This window comes from Microcaecilia unicolor, chromosome 1, assembly GCF_901765095.1.
Source record: "Microcaecilia unicolor chromosome 1, aMicUni1.1, whole genome shotgun sequence".
Lineage (NCBI taxonomy): Eukaryota > Metazoa > Chordata > Amphibia > Gymnophiona > Siphonopidae > Microcaecilia > Microcaecilia unicolor.
The window spans coordinates 268293859-268312018 of record NC_044031.1 but is presented as its reverse complement, the minus strand read 5'-3'; the positions used below and the strand labels follow the sequence as shown (position 1 = coordinate 268312018).

The following is an 18160-nucleotide window of genomic DNA, read 5'->3' as shown; positions in this document are numbered from 1 at the left end:
TTTTCGACTCATACGTCCACCAGGTTTGCCCTCTGGCGGTTTATCTCCAGATATAAGCAGTTCCTGGGCATCATCCAATGAGCATATATGGTGTAATTTACCCTCTTTGTAGAATACTAAGGCAAATGGACATTGCCACTTGCAACAGATCCCACCCTTATCCAAATGTTGGGTCAGAGGGCGCAGTTCACCCCTACGTCTCAGGGCAGTAGTAGACAGATCCCACCCTCATGCAAATGTTGGGTCAGAAGGCGCAGTTCACCTCTACGTCTCAGGGCAGTAGTAGATAGATCCTGATTGATATCAATTTTATAAGTATCCCATTCATAGGGCATATTAGCCCTCATTTTAGCTAGCACAACCTCCTTCACTTTGTAATCCCTGAAACACACTATGATGTCTTTAGGGACGCTGGAGTGATGGGGGCCCAGCTCTCTATGGGCTCACTCCACTGTGATAGTCGTATCAACAGGGTCAGCACTGACAGTAAGATGGCTGCCACCCGTTGTACCACATTTTCGCAGTCTAGCTATTCAGGTGACTCAGGTAGCCCACGCTAGCGGAGGTTGGAATGGTGATTGCGATTCTCCAAGTCCTCAATTTTGTCTAATAAATATTTGTTTGTCTGCTTCGAGTCTGCTGTTTCTCCAAACCAGCAATCATTTCAGCCTGTTCTTCTAAGCCTATTTCCTTGTCAGTGATACGCTTGCCTAGATTCTCGATTTCCCCACGCAAATTAGCTCCCAAGGCCACAAATTCCGAGTGCACTGTGCGAAGGTCAGATTTGATTTCTTGTAACCAGAGACAGACCTGTTTCATGGGATCCTCTCTTTTACAGTGTCTGCAGAGCAAGGGGTCGAGGTCGCCAGCGATATTGGCAGCATGCTTTCACCTTGCATGCCGCCCTCCTCCCTGTGGTCTAGGCCCAAAGCTACTGCGCACTGCTGATAAGCAAAATTTTGTAGATTCACCGCGTTTGGATGCAAACATACTCAGCTCAGCCGTACTCCTGGGGTATCAGGACGTCCCTTCCAGCAAAGTCAAGAATGTAATGGTCCAGGATGGAATTAGGGGCTGCTAAGTTTTAATACAATGGTGAGGAGCTCCCCGATCAAGCAGCCATCTCAGATGATGGCATCACTTCCTCCCCCTAACAGCTGTCTTTTTTTCTGATAGGAGTCCAGGAAGTCCTTCTCCTACAGAATTCTGAGAACAATCTATGTAGGACAAACCAAACACAAAGCAAACAGAAAAACACTGCACATATCCCAAGTTGTAATATGCAAAGCCATGCAGGCACAGCTACACCACACAGGTCACGGTACATGTAGAATGTGTTATCTGCTGAATAGGTCCCCTTTTGCTTGTACTTAGTTTCTACATAATATCTTAACTGGTCATGTCAAATAACAAAATACAGGGTGTCGATATTCAAAGTGATTTAACCAGCCAGAAACGGCTCCTGGCTGGTTATCGTTTGATTGGGGCTAACTGGTTATATTCAGCAACACTTAACTGGTTAGTGCCACTGAAAATGTCCAGTTAGTGCCCAACTCAAAACTGGCCAAGGTAACCGCATAAAGGTCAAGCCTATCTTTATGCGGTTTGCTATAATTAGTTAAGTGCCAAATATCGCATTTAACCTGCTATGGTTTTGTCAGCTCCACAGACCCAGGATTGAATTTCTAGGTATAATGCCTGTGGTGGTCAGCAAAATGCTGAGCACTGTCGGCTGAATATCAACCCCATAGTAACTCTGCAGGATCAGAGTATGTCCAGCGTTATAATTAAAACAAAATGAAAACCCATATATATGAAATACAGATCTGGAAAAGTGAATGGTTAAAGTTTACTGTAATAAAGCTAATCCAAAGATTTCTCACCTGTGACCTTGAACTCAGAGCATTGAACATATCAAAAAACACAAAGCAGGTGAAGGTCATTGTCGTATCTCTAGGTGTGATATCATTGTCGCGAAGCTGCCAAACCAAAGACAAGAGGAAAATTTTGTTCTGGTTAGCTACTGATTTTATTGAAAGAAAATTCAGTCCAAGTTGCCTATGCATGCTTCTATAAGTTCACACCAAAAGAGGGGGTAGCTTCTTACAGACAATAAACTTGATAACATGCAAAAACTGAAACACAGCTCAGATAAAAAATAATTAACAGTCGGTTACTGCAGCTGCTAGGGAAGCAGCCCTAGTCCTAATTTACTGCCAGCTGAAAGCTCAGATAGAGGATGTAATTTATCAAGAATTTTCCATCATAGGCTTATGGGCTAAAAACCCCACAATAGATCAATTGCTTTAGGCCAAATATTCATAAACATATATCCATATAGTGGCAGCAGCTATATAGATAAGTGCTTTATCCACCAATATTCAGTGGCACTATCCGGAAAGCACAGGTCGCTTCAGGATTATTCAATAGAGCTGGGGTGAAAAATAGGTGTTCTGCCTAACTCTACGGATAAAAAATTAAGACAAAATATGAAGGTAAATCCCTCCAAATACTTCTGTTCAAACAACAATATAAATCGATGGAGAGAAACAGTCAAAAATCAACTGACAATTCAACTGAACGTATTTAAGATTCATGATTTATGAGTGCGAGAGGTGACGCCTCACGAAGCCCCCGGCTACACAATTGAAAGCTCGCAGGGGCTGGGCTGCTTCATCATCGGTAGTCACCTCTACAAACTTTTCTTTTACTACGATGTTCTATTAGACGAACGTATAGTGTACGTGAGGTCTGCCCTACATATAGCTTGTTACATGGGCAAACCAGACAATACACTACAAAGTCCGATTTACAGTTAGTATTTACTTTTAAGGCAAACTCGCGTAAAGTGACCGGGTGTATAAACACCTCTATTTCTAACATAATGTCACACATGCAACAGCCCCCACAGCTTTTATGTCCTCCAAAAGTGGAGGACACTATACGTTCGTCTAATAGAACATCGTAGTGTGTTTAATACTAACAAAGCTGTCACTCCACTTGCTCATCATTGTGCATTAATGCAACATTCTTTTTCTGAATTCAAATGTTTTGTTTTACAACAGATAGAGACCTCCCCAGTAAGAATTAGAGTTAATAGAAAACGAATTCTATTCCAGTGTGAACAGAAGTGGATACACCGTTTGAACTCACTGGTTCCAGTGGGTCTCAACGGTAAAATTGAATGGGGCCATTTCTTTTAGATATAGGTGATGGGACCCTTTAATAAAAGAGACTACGAGTTGTGTTCAGTTGATGTTTAGATTGTCTGCAAGCTGATTGGTCAGGTCATACTCTGGCGTCTGACGTTATCCAGCATTTAAGTTGCAGAGGCCATTTTTTCTTTTGCTGGCCCGCTGAAGCTGAAGTTTCTTAGAGTTAAGGTTCTTAAAAGAATTGTTATAAGATCGAATAAGTACCGTACTGTTTGGTTGGGTGCTTTGACTATTTTTTCTCCTTTACAGATTGACGCAGACCATGTGACCCTGAGGCAGGCAACGAAACGCTGGCCACCGTTGGTCATGGTCTTATTCAGCGTCTTGGGAGCTCAGTTGAATTTAAGCTAAGTGTTATCTTTTAATCGATTTTCAAGTAAAAGAAAAGTAGTAAAAGAAAAGTTTGTAGAGGTGACTACCGATGATGAAGCAGCCCAGCCCCTGCGAGCTTTCAATTGTGTAGCCGGGGGCTTCGTGAGGCGTCACCTCTCGCACTCATAAATCATGAATCTTAAATACGTTCAGTTGAATTGTCAGTTGATTTTTGACTGTTTCTCTCCATCGATAACTCTACGGATATACAGACAGCAATAGTCAGATACTATCCATATAACTGTGCGAACAAACCTGGGCCAGCAAAATGGCTATCATAAATTAAACTGCATAGCTATCTGGATGGCAATCAAATATTTCTACTGTTCATGTATATTCAGATTTACTGCTTATCCAAATAGTGCCAGTAATATATGAAATAAATTTGAATGTCGCAGCCAGTGTTTAAAAAACATGTTGTTAACTGTGGCATTTGAATATTGGCCCGTTTAGTGTTTAGATTTGTACAAACCAGACTGAGAATGTACATTTCTTCAATGATATTCTAGAGATGTTTTAGATTATTAGAAGAAAGTTGCACCCTCTCTGTTTTTTGCATCTTCAAGATCATTAATGCTCTTCAATCTGCATTTATGAAAATAAGTGTGCTGCCAAACAAGTCACGAAATAATCTAATACTCATTGGATGTGATATTAGCTCTAGCACAAATTATACCACAATACCATGTAAACCTAGTTCATTTGAAAATCTGACAGCTGTCAACAAGGCTGCTCCAGGAGTTTAAGGAGAGCAGCAGTTTAATTTAAAATATTATGGTTTAGTGTTAAAATTTGTATTGATTTTTTTGCAGGTAAAATTGTTTAACCAGCAGAAATGGACTTTGAGAATTCCTATCCTATATGTAGGTAAACTTATGCATGTACTGCCACTACATGCATAATTTTATTCAGTATAGCAAGGCATTCCTGGAAGAAGGGTCTGGAACTACATTTGTACTTTTTATATTTGTACAAGTATCTACATTCTCCAGGTACACAGCTTTGTTATCTCTGACATTTTTGTGATTATGATGAAGCATAAAATAAAGGAAAAACTAACTTCTGTATAATGTACATTCTCTGAGAACAAGCAGAAATAATATTCTCACATATGAGTGACATCATCCATGGAGCCCGCTGTGGACACTGTCAAGTGCACTGTCACTTTAAATTGTTGAGGCAGTGCCCCCACCTGGCATGCATGGGTGAATTCCCGCCCAACGCTTGAGTGTCTATCATTTTCTGCAGAGCACAGAGGTTGGTTTTTTTAATCTCTTCTTAGCATGTCAACCTTTTGCCTTTTTTGGTGCCTTCTCTTTTTTGAGATATTTTTTCTTCATATTCTTCTTTCTCCAGTACTAATTTACTGCCTCTGCCTGTGTATGAAAGCAAGGACCCTTAAATCCTGCACAGTCCAGCGTGAAAAATGTTTTGGTTCTTTATCGACATTGGCATCTGCATTAAGCATTGCAGGGGACTCGGCACACAAGATAGAACCTATATCGGCGTTGGCAACAGGTGCACTAACACAACATTGAGAAGGTCTGATGTAGGACTTGGTACCACGACAGCGTAGGGACTCTATGTCCTCTTCATTTGTACTGCATGGGTGTAGAGACTCTACATCCTCTTTGTTGGTACTGCATGCATCAAGGGACCTGCAGTGTAAAAAAAAAAAATAAGCATTGCTATCATTTTTCCTCCAGGCACTCTGCCAACATCTCCCCTGAATCGACATCCTCGATACATGGGAAGCATCCATGCCACAGCGATCACTCTCCTTCATAGACAACCTTTGAGGTCTTTGAGATCTCCTATGCCTGCATAGGCTGCGTTCACACTGCTTTCCCAGTTGGTACTGACGCCATCTCTACATGAAGAAATCCAGGCTATGATCAAGGAGAAGCTTTCAGGGCTACTGCAATCGCAGTCTATATAGGCTTACAGGGTGTTCGCGCCAGCCTCAGCCCAGTCAGTCAATATATCAGAGACAGTAATGGGAGAGGTCCGGTACACCAGCTTGGTGTTGACTGTCTGGAGCGGCACGAACCCGATCGTCTCATGTGTCAACGTCAGCAGAGGAATTTTCTCCAACATTGGAAACTCATCTGCCTCAATGCAGAGCCAAAGCTCTAGTCAGACACTCTCTTCCATATACTTCCCATGTACAGTACTTTGAAGAGTCAGACTTGTATCTCTCCTGGGAGACAGATCAGGACCCCTAAGACCTCTCAGCTGAGGGGTCTTATGGCATTTCATCTGATCCTTCTGCACTACTTGAAAGACACAGGTCTCCTCCAGAAAGTATATCCTTTCCTAGCTTTGTCCGTGAGATGGCTCAAGCCACACTATTCAAATTAGAAACAGAGGAAGAACCTTGTTCAGGACTTTGAGGTTCTGGATTATGACTCTCCTCCTAGAGAAGAAATCACTGTTCCACTTCATAAAATTATGAAAAAGACTACTCAAAAAATGGGAGACTCTGACAGTTCAGGTAGCCCCAAAGAAAATCAATACAATGTATAGGATACAGAAATCCACTGGTTTTGAAAAAAATGTTACCCCATCATTCTCTAGTTGTGTAATCTGCTTTAAAATGCTCCTGCAGTGCAAGATCTCATGCTTCTGCTCCTCCAGAAAGAAAAGCTAGAACACTGGACTCTTGGCAGAAAAGGTTCTCAAACTTCAATGCTAACCAATCACATACTGGATTATCAACTTTATTCCACAATTTACTTACAATCTCTCATACAGCGTACTCTATCCTTTACAGAACTCCTTCCCACCCCCCCCCACCCCCCGAGAAAGTTGAGGAATTCAATAAGCTTCACAGGAAACTTGACTGTCGCAAATATCTGGCAAGGCAGGCCTTTGATGCTTCATCACACATTTCTGCCTTAGCAGTGGCAATGCAACATCTCTCCAGGCTCAGGGCTTCCAACCTTGAATCTGCTAAGAGCATCTAGCAGGTGTTCCTTGTCGTGGAGAAGGTGACAAAGTCAAGTGGCTAACCTAATTAAACAACATACAGATACTATAAAAACTCTATCCAGGCCACAAACTTCTGGTATTCCTTCTTCTTCTAGAAAATTTGCAGGAGGATATTGATGCTCCAATTGCTATGTTTAAGCATCGTTATATTCCTACTCCTCTTTCACCTCAAAGGACTAGGCCCCCAACGCTCCCATCCAAAGCTGCTGCAGCAGGGTCAAAAATCCTAGACACCCTCTGTGTCTAAGCCCAATTTTTGACTCCTTCCTAGACAGCATTGCCACCATACAGTTGTACATTCCACACGACCTACCAGTCGGAAGGAGGTTCATCCTATTTCAGATATTTTTTCATACCAACAGAGATGGGGGGAGTACATCCAATACTTGATCTGCGAGACTTAAGCAAATTTCTAGCCAAAAAGAAATTTTGCATGGTATCCCTGGGATCACTACTTCCCATGATACAACTCAACAATTGGGTTTGCTCTCTAGATCTCAAGGAGATGTATATGCAGATACCTATTCTCCATGCACACAGAAAGTTCCCCCATTTCTGCTGTGGGACTCTCCACTATCAATAGTGAAAAAAGTATTTCCATGTAATTTCATTGAGTGTCCCCTGGTCTCTGTACTATTTCAAAGTGTGAAAAAAAAATCAATTCACTTCTATCCACTCTACACCACTCAAGATTTTATAGACCTCAATCATATCCCTGCTCAGTTGTCTCTTTTCCAAGCTGAAGAACCCTAACCTCTTTAGCCTGTACTCATATGGGAGCAGTTCCATCCCCTTTATTATTTTTTTTATTTATAACCATTTAAATTTTTACAAGCGATAAAACAACTTGCCAGAAATACAAAGAAAGTAATATATAGGAATTATTTCAGTCAGGTAATTCTATTCTTTTCCTTAGACCACTAAAAAGTTCCATCCCCTTTATCATTCTGGTCGCTTTTCTTTGGACCTTTTCTAATTTTGCTGTATGTTTCTTGAGATAAGGTGACCAGAACTGAACGCAGTACTCAAGGTGAGGTTGCACCATGGAGCAATACAGAGGCATTGTCTTATTTTGCATCCCTTTCCTAATAATTCCTAGAATCCTGTTTGCTTTTTTGGCCACCGTTGCACACTGAGCAGTGGATTTCAGCGTATTATCTACAATGACACTTAGAATTTTTCTTGAGTGCTGACTCCTATGGTGGACCCTAGTATTAGGTAGCTATGATTCAGATTTTTCTTCCCAATGTGCATCACTTTGCATTTATCTACATTAAATTTCACCTGCCATTTGGATGCCCAGTCATAACCAAGAACACCCAGCATCTTGGCCCTGGGCTTATCCTCGATTTCAAAATTAAATGAGATTGAGGTCCTCCCTCAGAAATTTGACAAAAGAGAGCGCCTCTGAGGGACGTTTTCTCCTTTCCTGAGGTTGAGAGGGGTGTGGAGGTAGGCCAACGAATCCCTTCTCCGAGGGCTCTTCTGGTTCTACATCAGACCCCCAGGAACAGTTACGTATCTGACTCAGCAAAGTACTCTTCATGGGACATCTGAGTCTATGCCCGTCTTAGACCACTGGATGTGCAATCAAGTCTTTGGATGAGAGCTTCAAGGTACGGGTCCTCTCCTGGACTCCGGGGTCACTTCCTTCCCTCCCCCAAAGGGCTGGAAAGGTGCACCACATTGGTTGGTGCCAGTTCCAATGCCTGATGAGACACTGGCGTCAATGAATGCCAAAAGAAAGATAGCGTGGGTCTCCAGAATGGGCTGGGAGTGGCACTGTAACTGGCACCTTCGATGCCTTGGCATCATGCTGAGCTAAGATGCGTCCCAGCTCCTCCTGTAACATGACCCAGAGCCACTCTTCAAGGGCAAGCAGCGGTAAAGGCAGGGCCAGTGCCGGTGTGGAGCAGCTCATGAAGATGTAGGAGCCGAAACGGACGTAGGGTCTCAGCTTTGGGGAGACTGGCACATTGGCACTGCTTCCACAGAGGAGGAGCAGTCCTCATGATGCTGATGCTTCTCGAGTACCAGAAATGCTGGTGTCCCGAAGCTCTTGACACCATGCATCAATGAGGATCGATGTTGGTGCTTCTATTTCCCTCGGTGCCAAAGAGGACAATGTGGAATCCTAGCGAATCCTTGGTGTCAAATCTGATGATGCTCGGCCCAAACAGGCGCTACCAACAACCAAAGTGAAGACAGGGGAGACAACTTCAATGTTGATGCATATCCAGTGCCCGGTGCTGCTCCTGAAGCCATGAGACCAACGCACTTGATGTGAATAGACTGGACTTCGACATGCCAAAAGGTTTCTCATGCAAGGCCTCCCAACTTATCTGGGTTCTCTTCTGCATTGGAGCACAAAGAGAACAGTGAGACTTATGGCCAGGCCCCAGACAGCACAGGCAAACATCATGAGGATCAGTCACGTACATGGTCTTATTACAATCTGTAGCTCAATTGTAAAACTATATATTTTTCCTTAAAACAAAGCCCCAGCCAGGTGCTCAGGCCTCAGGAGGCCACAAGCCACAGAAAAAGAAAGTAACCTAAAAGGGCAGAAAATACTAACAATTAAGGGGCTAAACTAAAAGAAAATGGATCCTGTGCTACTCACAATAATAAATGGAGAGGCAGGAATGCAAGAACAAAAGTCTGTGAAGAAAACCCCAAGATTGGAGAGAAGACATGTCTTCACTGTTCTGCAGATAAAATAAAAATGTGAGTCAGGCGTGCTGCCAAAGGTCTACAAAATTAGTGAATGCTGAGAAGTCTGCACCAGGCTCTGTGAATGACAACACTCAGATGTGAGAACATATTGTACTGCTTGCCTCAGGAACACAATAATATGCCAAACTGTGGTGAAAAGTATCAAATATACTTAACCAGTTCTCTTACCTCCCTCCAGAAGACAAATAAGGTGCCACACACAATAATGATAGAAGACATCAGGATTTTAACAATCAGACCTTTTGTCAAAATGCTGTCTTTTACATTTCTTGGAGGCTTCTGAATAATATCTTTATCAACAGGTTCAACGCCAAGGCTTAGAAAGATCATGAAAAAAAAATCAATTTTCAGTCACAAAATTAGTTTACATACCATGCTAGCATGCAGTGCTTTCACCCCACTTACATTTTACAGCTCTTCTTACAGTCATCTTACTTAAGCCAACCATATGCACCGTTTTTATGTGGGGGAACAAGCGTTTACTCCCTCTACTCCCTAGCAGCATAAAAAAGGGGAAGGGTGGGTTGGGAGAAAAAGGTATGCAATGTGAATCAACATGTTTTCTCCAGTGTATGCTTTGCACCTATTACTGGGTAGCAAAAGTACCTGTAGTGTGCACATTGTGTGCATTTTCAAAGGCAAGCTCCACAAGGACTCTTGTGTTAGAAGATTTATTTGCAGGGCCATGGGGTTTGATTATTGCACTCAGAGAGGTTAACTGTCTACAGAGTCCACAGGCTGCAATCATATTACCTTTCCACCCACAGAGACTGGATTCCCTCCTGACCTTATTGTGAGTAATGTTATAACAGGTTGCTTAGACTTTTATTTTGAGGCTATTGTAAAAAGATAAATTGGTGCTTGTGTGTCTTTAAAAACATACTAGTAAAGAGCAAATCATCACAGCAAAGTGCATCTGCTTGGGAGCAGGTGCAAATGTACACAGGCCTGATATGTACATACTTTTTGACTCTATCCATGCTCTTCCCCTGAACATGCCCTCCAGACAGTTAACATAAAAAATACATGCCTTCTTGTCACTGTGTGTACTTTTCACATGTAAAACTTTTGAGATAACTTTATGAGGCCTTTTACACACGTACAACAGGAGTTGGGCAAGAAAAATCATTTATAATATCCTAAATGTGCCAAATGAATCTGAATGAATTCTTGACTGGGTGACCAGAGAATTGGATAGAGGATGTGTGCTAGATATAATCTACTTAGATGTCAGCAAAGCCTTTGACACAGTTCCTCATAGGAGGCTCTTGAATAAACCTGACAGGCTGAAGTTAGGACCCAAAGTAGTGAACTGGATTAGGAACCGGTTGACAGAGATGCCCGAGGGTGGTAGTTAATGGAATTCACTTGAAGGAAGGAAAGGTAAATAGTGGAGTGCCTCAAGGATCAGCGCTGGAGCAGATTCTGTTCAACATATCTGTGAGTGACATTGCTAAGAGTTAGAAGGTAAGGTTTGCCTTTTTGTGGAAGACACCCCGGAGGAAACGGAAAACATGAAACAAGATCTGCAAAAGTTAGAAGAATGGTCTTTGGCAATTAAAATTCAATGCAAAGAAGTGCAGAGTGATGCATTTAGGGAATACAAATCCAAGGGACCCGTATGTACTAGGAGGTGAGACGCTGATATGCAGAGAGAGGGAGAAGGACCTTGGAGTGACAGTATCTGAGGTATTTGAGGATATTAAGACAAAACAGTGCGACAAGGTGGTGGCTGTAGCCAGAAGGATGCTAGACTACGTAGAGGCATAACCAGCAGAAGAAAGGAGGTTTTGATGCCCCTCTACAAGTCGTTGGTGAGGCCCCACTTGGAGTACTGTGTTCAGTTTTGGAGGACATATCTTGATAAGAATTTTAAAAGACTTGAAGCAGTCCAGAAGAAGGCAACAAAATGGTATGGGGCTTGCATCAAGCGACCTATGAGAAGAGACTTGAAGACCTGAATATGTATACCCTAGAGGAGAGGAGTAACAGGGGAGATGTGATACAGACATATAAATACTTGAAAAGTATTAATTTAGAAACTAATATTTTCCAAAGAAGAGAAAATGGTAAAAATGGAGGACACGAGTCGAGGTTGCGATGTGGTAGACTTAGAAGTAATGTCAGGATATTCTTTTTCACCGAGAGGGTGGCTGATGCCTGGAATGCCCTCCTGAGGGAGATGGTGGAGAAAAAAAAAAAAAACAGCAAGGAATTCAAAAAGACATGATATAAACACAGAGGATCTCTAATTAGAAAATGAATGGCATAAAAAAGGGGGAAAGGGAATGGCAAGTCAAATGCAATGTGATGATTAGGAAGGTAGAGAGAGACTTTGAAAAAAAGATTGCGTTGGAGGCAAAAACACATAGTACATTTTTTTTTTAGGTATATTAAAAGCAAGAAGTTGGCAAAAGAATCGGGTAGATGACCATGGGATAAAAGGTGCAATCAGGGAAGACAAGCCATAGCAGAGAGATTAAATGAACTCTTTGCTTCGGTCTTCACAGAGGAAGATTTGGGAGAGATACTGGTGCCAGAAATGATAATGATATTACTACTACTACTACTACTTAAGTTGATGAGTCGGAGAAAATGAATGAAATCTCTATAAACCTGGAGGATGTAATGGCGTAATTTAACAAATTGAAGAGTAGCAAATCTTCTGGACTGGATGGTATCCATCCACGAGTACTGATAGAATTGAAAAATGAATTTGTGGATCTATTGGTAGCAATAGGTAATTTATCTTTAAAATCAAGTATGGTTCTGGAAGATTGGAGGATGGACAATGTAACGCCGATTTTTAAAAAAGGTTCCAGAGGTGATCCAGCAAATTATAGACCGGTGCACTCGACGTATAAAGAACAAAATTACTGAGCATATTGAAAAGCATGGACTAATGAGACAAAGCCAACATGGATTTAGAGAAGGGAAATCTTGCCTCACCAATCTATAACATTTCTTTGAAGGGGTGAACATAAAGGGGAATAATCGAACGTCGCCGGTCAAATAGTTCGCCGTCGATCTATTGTGGCGGCGCCGCTACAGTTGGCCGGAACCGTATTATCGAAAAAGATGGCCTGCCATCTTTTTTTTCGATAATACGGTTTAGAGGCCGGCCAAATGCCAGAGTTCGCCGGGGTTGAGATGGCCGGTTTTGTTTTTCAGCGATAATGGAAAAGAATTCGGCCATCTCCAACCCGGCAAAATCCAAGGCATTTGGTCGTGGGAGGAGCCAGCATATGTAGTGCACTGGTCCCCCTCACATGCCAGACCACCAACTGGGCACCCTAGGGGTCAGTGCGGTGGACATCAGAAAAAGCTTCCACATGCATAGCTCTTACTTTGGGTGCTGAGCCCCCCCAAAACCCCACCCCAAAACCCACTACCCACAAATGTACAACACTACCGTAGCTCTTAGGGGTGAAGGAGGCAACTACATGTGGGTACAGTGGGTTTTGGAGGGCTCCCATTTACCAGCACAAGTGTTACAGGTGGGGGGGGGGGGGGGGGATGGGCATTGGTCCGCCTTCCTTAAGTGCACTGCGGTACCCACTAAAAGTGCTCCAGGGACCTGCATACACGCAGGCCTCTAGGACTTGTTGCTGCTGTATAACCTTGGCACACCAGTTGACACCTGAAGACTAATCTGTTTGAAAAAGTCCTTTATTTGAATAAGCACTTTTACTCACAGTTAACTGCAGATCAGATGTTTTGCCCCACTGGCACAGAGTCTCCCTGGTACTGAGATTAGCAGTAGGTCAGAGCTGGCAGAATGGTGTACAATGCCCTCTTTCAGCAACATTCAATGTAATAACTAAGTTCACTAACGTAGGTAACACATGAAAGGGATCTAAAACTGGCTTACAAAAATGGCCACTACCTCATGGACTACTGGAAACAAAACAGGGCACACTCTGACCCAGTTAGCAGGGGGAAAAGCACCATGGGAGTAGAGCCCACTACCCTACACCCACCACAATGCATTGCTGATGTGACTCTGCAGTGCACCTAACAGAAAAGGTGTCACACTCATCCGAGAGCCACCTGTCACAACCAGGGAAAGGCTGTCAGAGGATAGAACACATTCTGCTGTCATGGAGGTGGGTAAGACATTTGAGGTTGGCATAAAGGCTGGCAAAAAAGGTTTTTATTTTTATTGTTTTAGTGTGGGAGGGGGTTGGTGACCACTGGGGGAGTACGGGGAGGTCATCCCTGATTCCTTCCGGTGGTCATCTGGTGAGTTGGGGCACCTTTTTGAGGCTTGGTCGTGAAAATAAAAGGACCAAGTAAACCCGGTGAAATACTGCTTAACTCCGCTTTTTTCCATTATAGGCGAAAGCCGGCCATCTGGTAGCCACACCCATGCCCCGCCTTAGCTAAGCCGCCGACATGCCCCCTTGAACTTTCGCCAGCGAGGCGACGGGAAAGCGGCGATGTTGTCAAAAAAGCAGCTTTCGATTATACCGATTTCGCCGCTTTTAAGAAATCGCCGGCCATCTCCCGATTTATGTCAAAAAATGGCCGGCGATCACTTTTGAAAATAAGCCTGATAGTAACGTAGTAGATGACAGCAGAGAAAGACCTGTACGGTCCATCCAGTCTACCCAACAAGATAAATTCATATGTGCTACTTTATGTGTATACCTGACCTTGATTTATGTCTGCCATTTTCAGGGCGTCGAAGTCTGCCCAGCAGTAGCCCCGCCTCCCAACCACTAGTCCCGCCTCCCCCACCGGCTCTGCCACCCAATCTCCGCTAAGCTTCCGAGGATCCCTTCCTTCTGAACAGGATTCCTTTATGTTTATCCCACTCACTTTTGAATTCCATTACCGTTTTCATCTCCACCACCTCCCGTGGGAGGGCATTCCAAGTATCCACCACTCCGTGAAAAAAATACTTCCTGACATTTTTCTTGAGTCTGCCCCCCTTCAATCTCATTTCATGTCCTCTAGTTCTACCGCCTTCCCATCTATGGAAAAGGTTCGTTTGCGGATTTGTACCTTTCAAATATTTGAACGTCTGTATCATATCACCCGTTTCTCTTTTCCTCCAGGGTATACATGTTCAGGTCAGCAAATGTCTCCTCATACGTCTTGTAACGCAAATCCCATACTATTCTTGAAGCTTTTCTTTGCACCGCTTTAATTCTTTTTACATACTTAGCAAGATACAGCCTCCAAAACTGAACACAATACTCCAGGCGGGGTCTCATCAACGACTTATACAGGGGCATCAACACCTCTCTCTATACAGCCTAGCAAATCTTCTGTATATATTAAAACTGACAAAATGGAGTCACAAATATAAAATGGACTCCAGAAGTGCAGCTGGAATAGCTGACACTGAAAATCTGACATTATAATAACCTTTATAAAGAATGTGCTGAGAGTCCTGAGAAAGAAGGGAGTAGAGTAACAGGATGTCTACAGCATGACCATGAGATGAAAGTAAGAACAGAGGTTGGCAAGACATGTGAAACAGGTGTCTGATAGTACTGCAGAAGGGAAAAAAAGGGGAGAGAAAGTTAGACGCCAGAAGGTTTGAGATAAACTAGTAACGAGCTAAATGAAATGCAAGGAATGTATGATGATGCCAGAATTATGTGTATATATGAAAGGAGACATTTGTATTAGCAAGCAACTTCTTCTTAACAGGCAACTTCATCTCTGTATTTGATGAGATTGCTTTACTTGCTTCCTATGTAATATTCTTGCATAGCTCTGTCATCCAAATGGCAGTTGAATAAAAAGAAAAATTATACAGATTTTTGGCTTTCATTTCTTTTATTCTTTATTCTTTTTTGGTGAAGATACTCAGTAAACAAGTTTAAACGAGGAGGTTTAAACAATTGGCGACCGCGGCAGGACCGTGCACGCACAGCCATTATTTTTGGTTCGATTTTTGCATTAAGGTGTCCCGGTCTTACGATACTGATCAGCTCGTGAGAGGTCCACTGCAATCTTCCGATACCAACGGACGGTGAGTATAAAATATTGACGTCATTCTTAACTCTTTTCTTCACGTCTTAACGCTGCTTTCTTTCTTTCCGCTTTTTTGTTTATATTTTCTTTTATTGTTTATTATTGGATATTATTTACAATACTATTGTACCTGTTGTAAGATGGCTAATATTAACATAGATATAGAAGTTCCCCCACCAGATCCCGAATCTAAATATACTTTGTTTGTAGATAGTTCTAGCACATTTACTCCTTTGCAACATGTTATAGCTGCTTTTCCCTTTGATGAAAAACGCATTAAAAATGTACATAAAAAATGGCTAGCATATAGCAAGAAGAATTCATTTCTGGGTTGGCCTGAGCACGGCTCTTTTGAGAAATCAGTGTTATGGCAGTTGTTGAAATATATTCAGGACAATAAGACAAAGGATTCCTTGAAGAAACATTTGCATGTCTGGAATCTTTTTACTGTCACTGCTGATATGTGGCGGTATGATAAACAACAATGTCAGGATAAAGCTTTTGTAGCTGAGCGTCAGAAAGCCAGGCAGGATAATACATCACACTGTCTCACACCAAGTGCACCACCGTCTTATGAACATAGTACTGCTCCTGGAATATATCCCAATTTAAAAAGTTTAAAAGAAATACAAAAAGAGGCAGAAGAATCAGATAAAACGGCTGCAGGATATGAGCCTTGGGATAGTAAGATTGTCCCGAAGCCGCCAGCAAAACCAAAGCCATGCTCAGTACCCGTACGTTCATCACATACTGATACTGACTCTGACCGTCAAACTGAAGATGAAGTTTGTTCTAAGTCTGAGTCAGAACTAAGAAAGAAAAAGAAATCTGTAAGTAGAAAAGGGAGGGAGCAGGCTGACATTGAATTAAAAGGTGTTTTTACAATGAAAGGAGAAATGATACAACAAAGGAATCCCTTGCCAGATGATTCGCAGGATCCTGTTGTAAGACCAAAAGATAAGGGAGGAAAGGATGCAGGGAGACGGGATGATACAGAAGGAAATGTCCCAGATAAGGAAGACTTTTTTAAAGGACTAATGTCCTTACTCCCAGTGGATTTTGTACACAAATATGGCCATAAGTTTTGGGATGAAGTGGTCCAGACATATTTAGATAATGATGTTCGTTTGCCTATTGATTCACGGGGTCCGAGTTGCATGGGAGATATCGATAAATTGATAGAAAAAATACACAGAAGAGGGACAGAATGGTCAAATCAGATGCATATTTTGGAAGGTTTAAACCTATGGAAAGGGTTGTTGCAAAATCAGATGTTGGAAACTTTGGAACAAAGTAAGAGTTCTGTAGCTACGAATAGCCAATTTCCCATATTTACACGCACAGGGCCATTTGGACAAAGACAGGAAGTATATAAACCCTATAGTCCAGTTGATATTAGTACGTTAGTCAATAAGTTGCCTAATATCCAAAAGGGTGCGCGCATTTGGCTAGAACAGATGGATGCTTTAACAGCGGGAACACAGTTGGCAGTAGGAGATTTTAAAGCCTTTTGTACTGCTGCAGGAGTTAGTCTTGCACAACTTGCGGTGCAGTCTCAGAATCCGGCAATGTTAAACCATACGCGAGATGGTGCGGCATTTGTGGGAAATGCTAGGCGACAACTCACAGGTGCCTTACAGATTATGTATCCAACTGAAATAGATTTTTCTGCTATAACGACCTCTAAATGGAATACAAAAGATGACTTTGCTACACATTTAATGAAGTGTATGCAGATCTATAAAGCTCAGACTGGGGATGACCCAGATGTTGCCCCTGCCTCTGCTATATTTTTACATCTATTCTTGGTTACACTACCTATGAGCATGAGAAAGAATCTGGATAATGTAGTGGCATTGGCAACTAAACCATGGCCTGAAATTCGTGCTACATTGTTGCATTTTAGTGCCATTCATATCAAAATGCTGGAGACACCCGGAAAAGAGCAGCAGAAATTGTCAGATAAATTAGTGGCCATGCAGATTAAAGAAATTGAGGATAAAAAGGTACAGAAAATTAGTAAAGAGCAACGACAGCCTGTTTATTATATGACGCCAGGACAAAATGATAATCAAAGTTATCCTAGGCCTTATCAGCAATACCAGTATCAACAGGGTTATCAACAACCTTATAATCAGAATAATCGTGGTAGAGGTATGGGACGAGGAAGAGGGAATAGAGGAAGGGGTTTTAGTCAACCCTCTCCTAACAGACGAGCTAACGTTCAATGTTGGGTATGTCAAAATTGGGGACATTATGCGAATGAATGTCCAGCAAGACAGCCAGCATTTCCAATAGTGCCAAATCCTATTAGTCAGCCTCAGCAGTTAACACAGATGCCCCAGAACTTAGGGCAAATGATAGGGTCTAACAATCCATTTGTACAGACACAGAATGCGATTCCAGAAACTCAGAATCAGCAGAATATACCACTCCAACAATTTCCTTTATGGGAACAGGAAAAAGATCAGGAAGACGTTTACTGACTAACCGCAGAAGGAAATAATGATTTTACCTTTTCCCTGTCTAATCAAGAACCCTTTATCACATTGCTTGTAGGACCTGAAAAGATTCCTATGTCCTTTTTAATTGACACCGGAGCCACTAGATCAGTATTGAGTACTAGAGTTAGGGGTGTACCCTTAAGCAAAAGGATAGATACATTGGTAGGATTTGAGGGGAAAAAGCAGGATAAGCGTGTTACTGTACCTACTGAAGTAATTTTAAAAGCATCTGGACCTAATATGAGGGAAATGAACAGGAAGGGAATTATTGATTTTGTGTTGGCAGAAAATTGTCCTGTAAATTTATGTGGCCGAGATTTACTTTCACAGTTAGGACTTACTTTAAAATTTCCC

General features: G+C 42.2%; 1 protein-coding gene across 1 annotated transcript in view; it reads right to left on the bottom strand.

The window, feature by feature from the left end:
• LOC115472229 (calcium-transporting ATPase type 2C member 1-like) overlaps positions 1 to 18160 on the bottom strand; it is a 181733-nt gene that overhangs the window by 43757 nt on the left and 119816 nt on the right. Inside the window, exons 14-15 of the mRNA XM_030206430.1 lie at positions 9483 to 9630; positions 1884 to 1979 (exon numbers count right to left, since the gene is read on the bottom strand). Of these exons, the coding sequence (XP_030062290.1) occupies positions 1884 to 1979; positions 9483 to 9630 (244 nt within the window). The remainder of the gene's footprint in view (positions 1 to 1883; positions 1980 to 9482; positions 9631 to 18160) is intronic.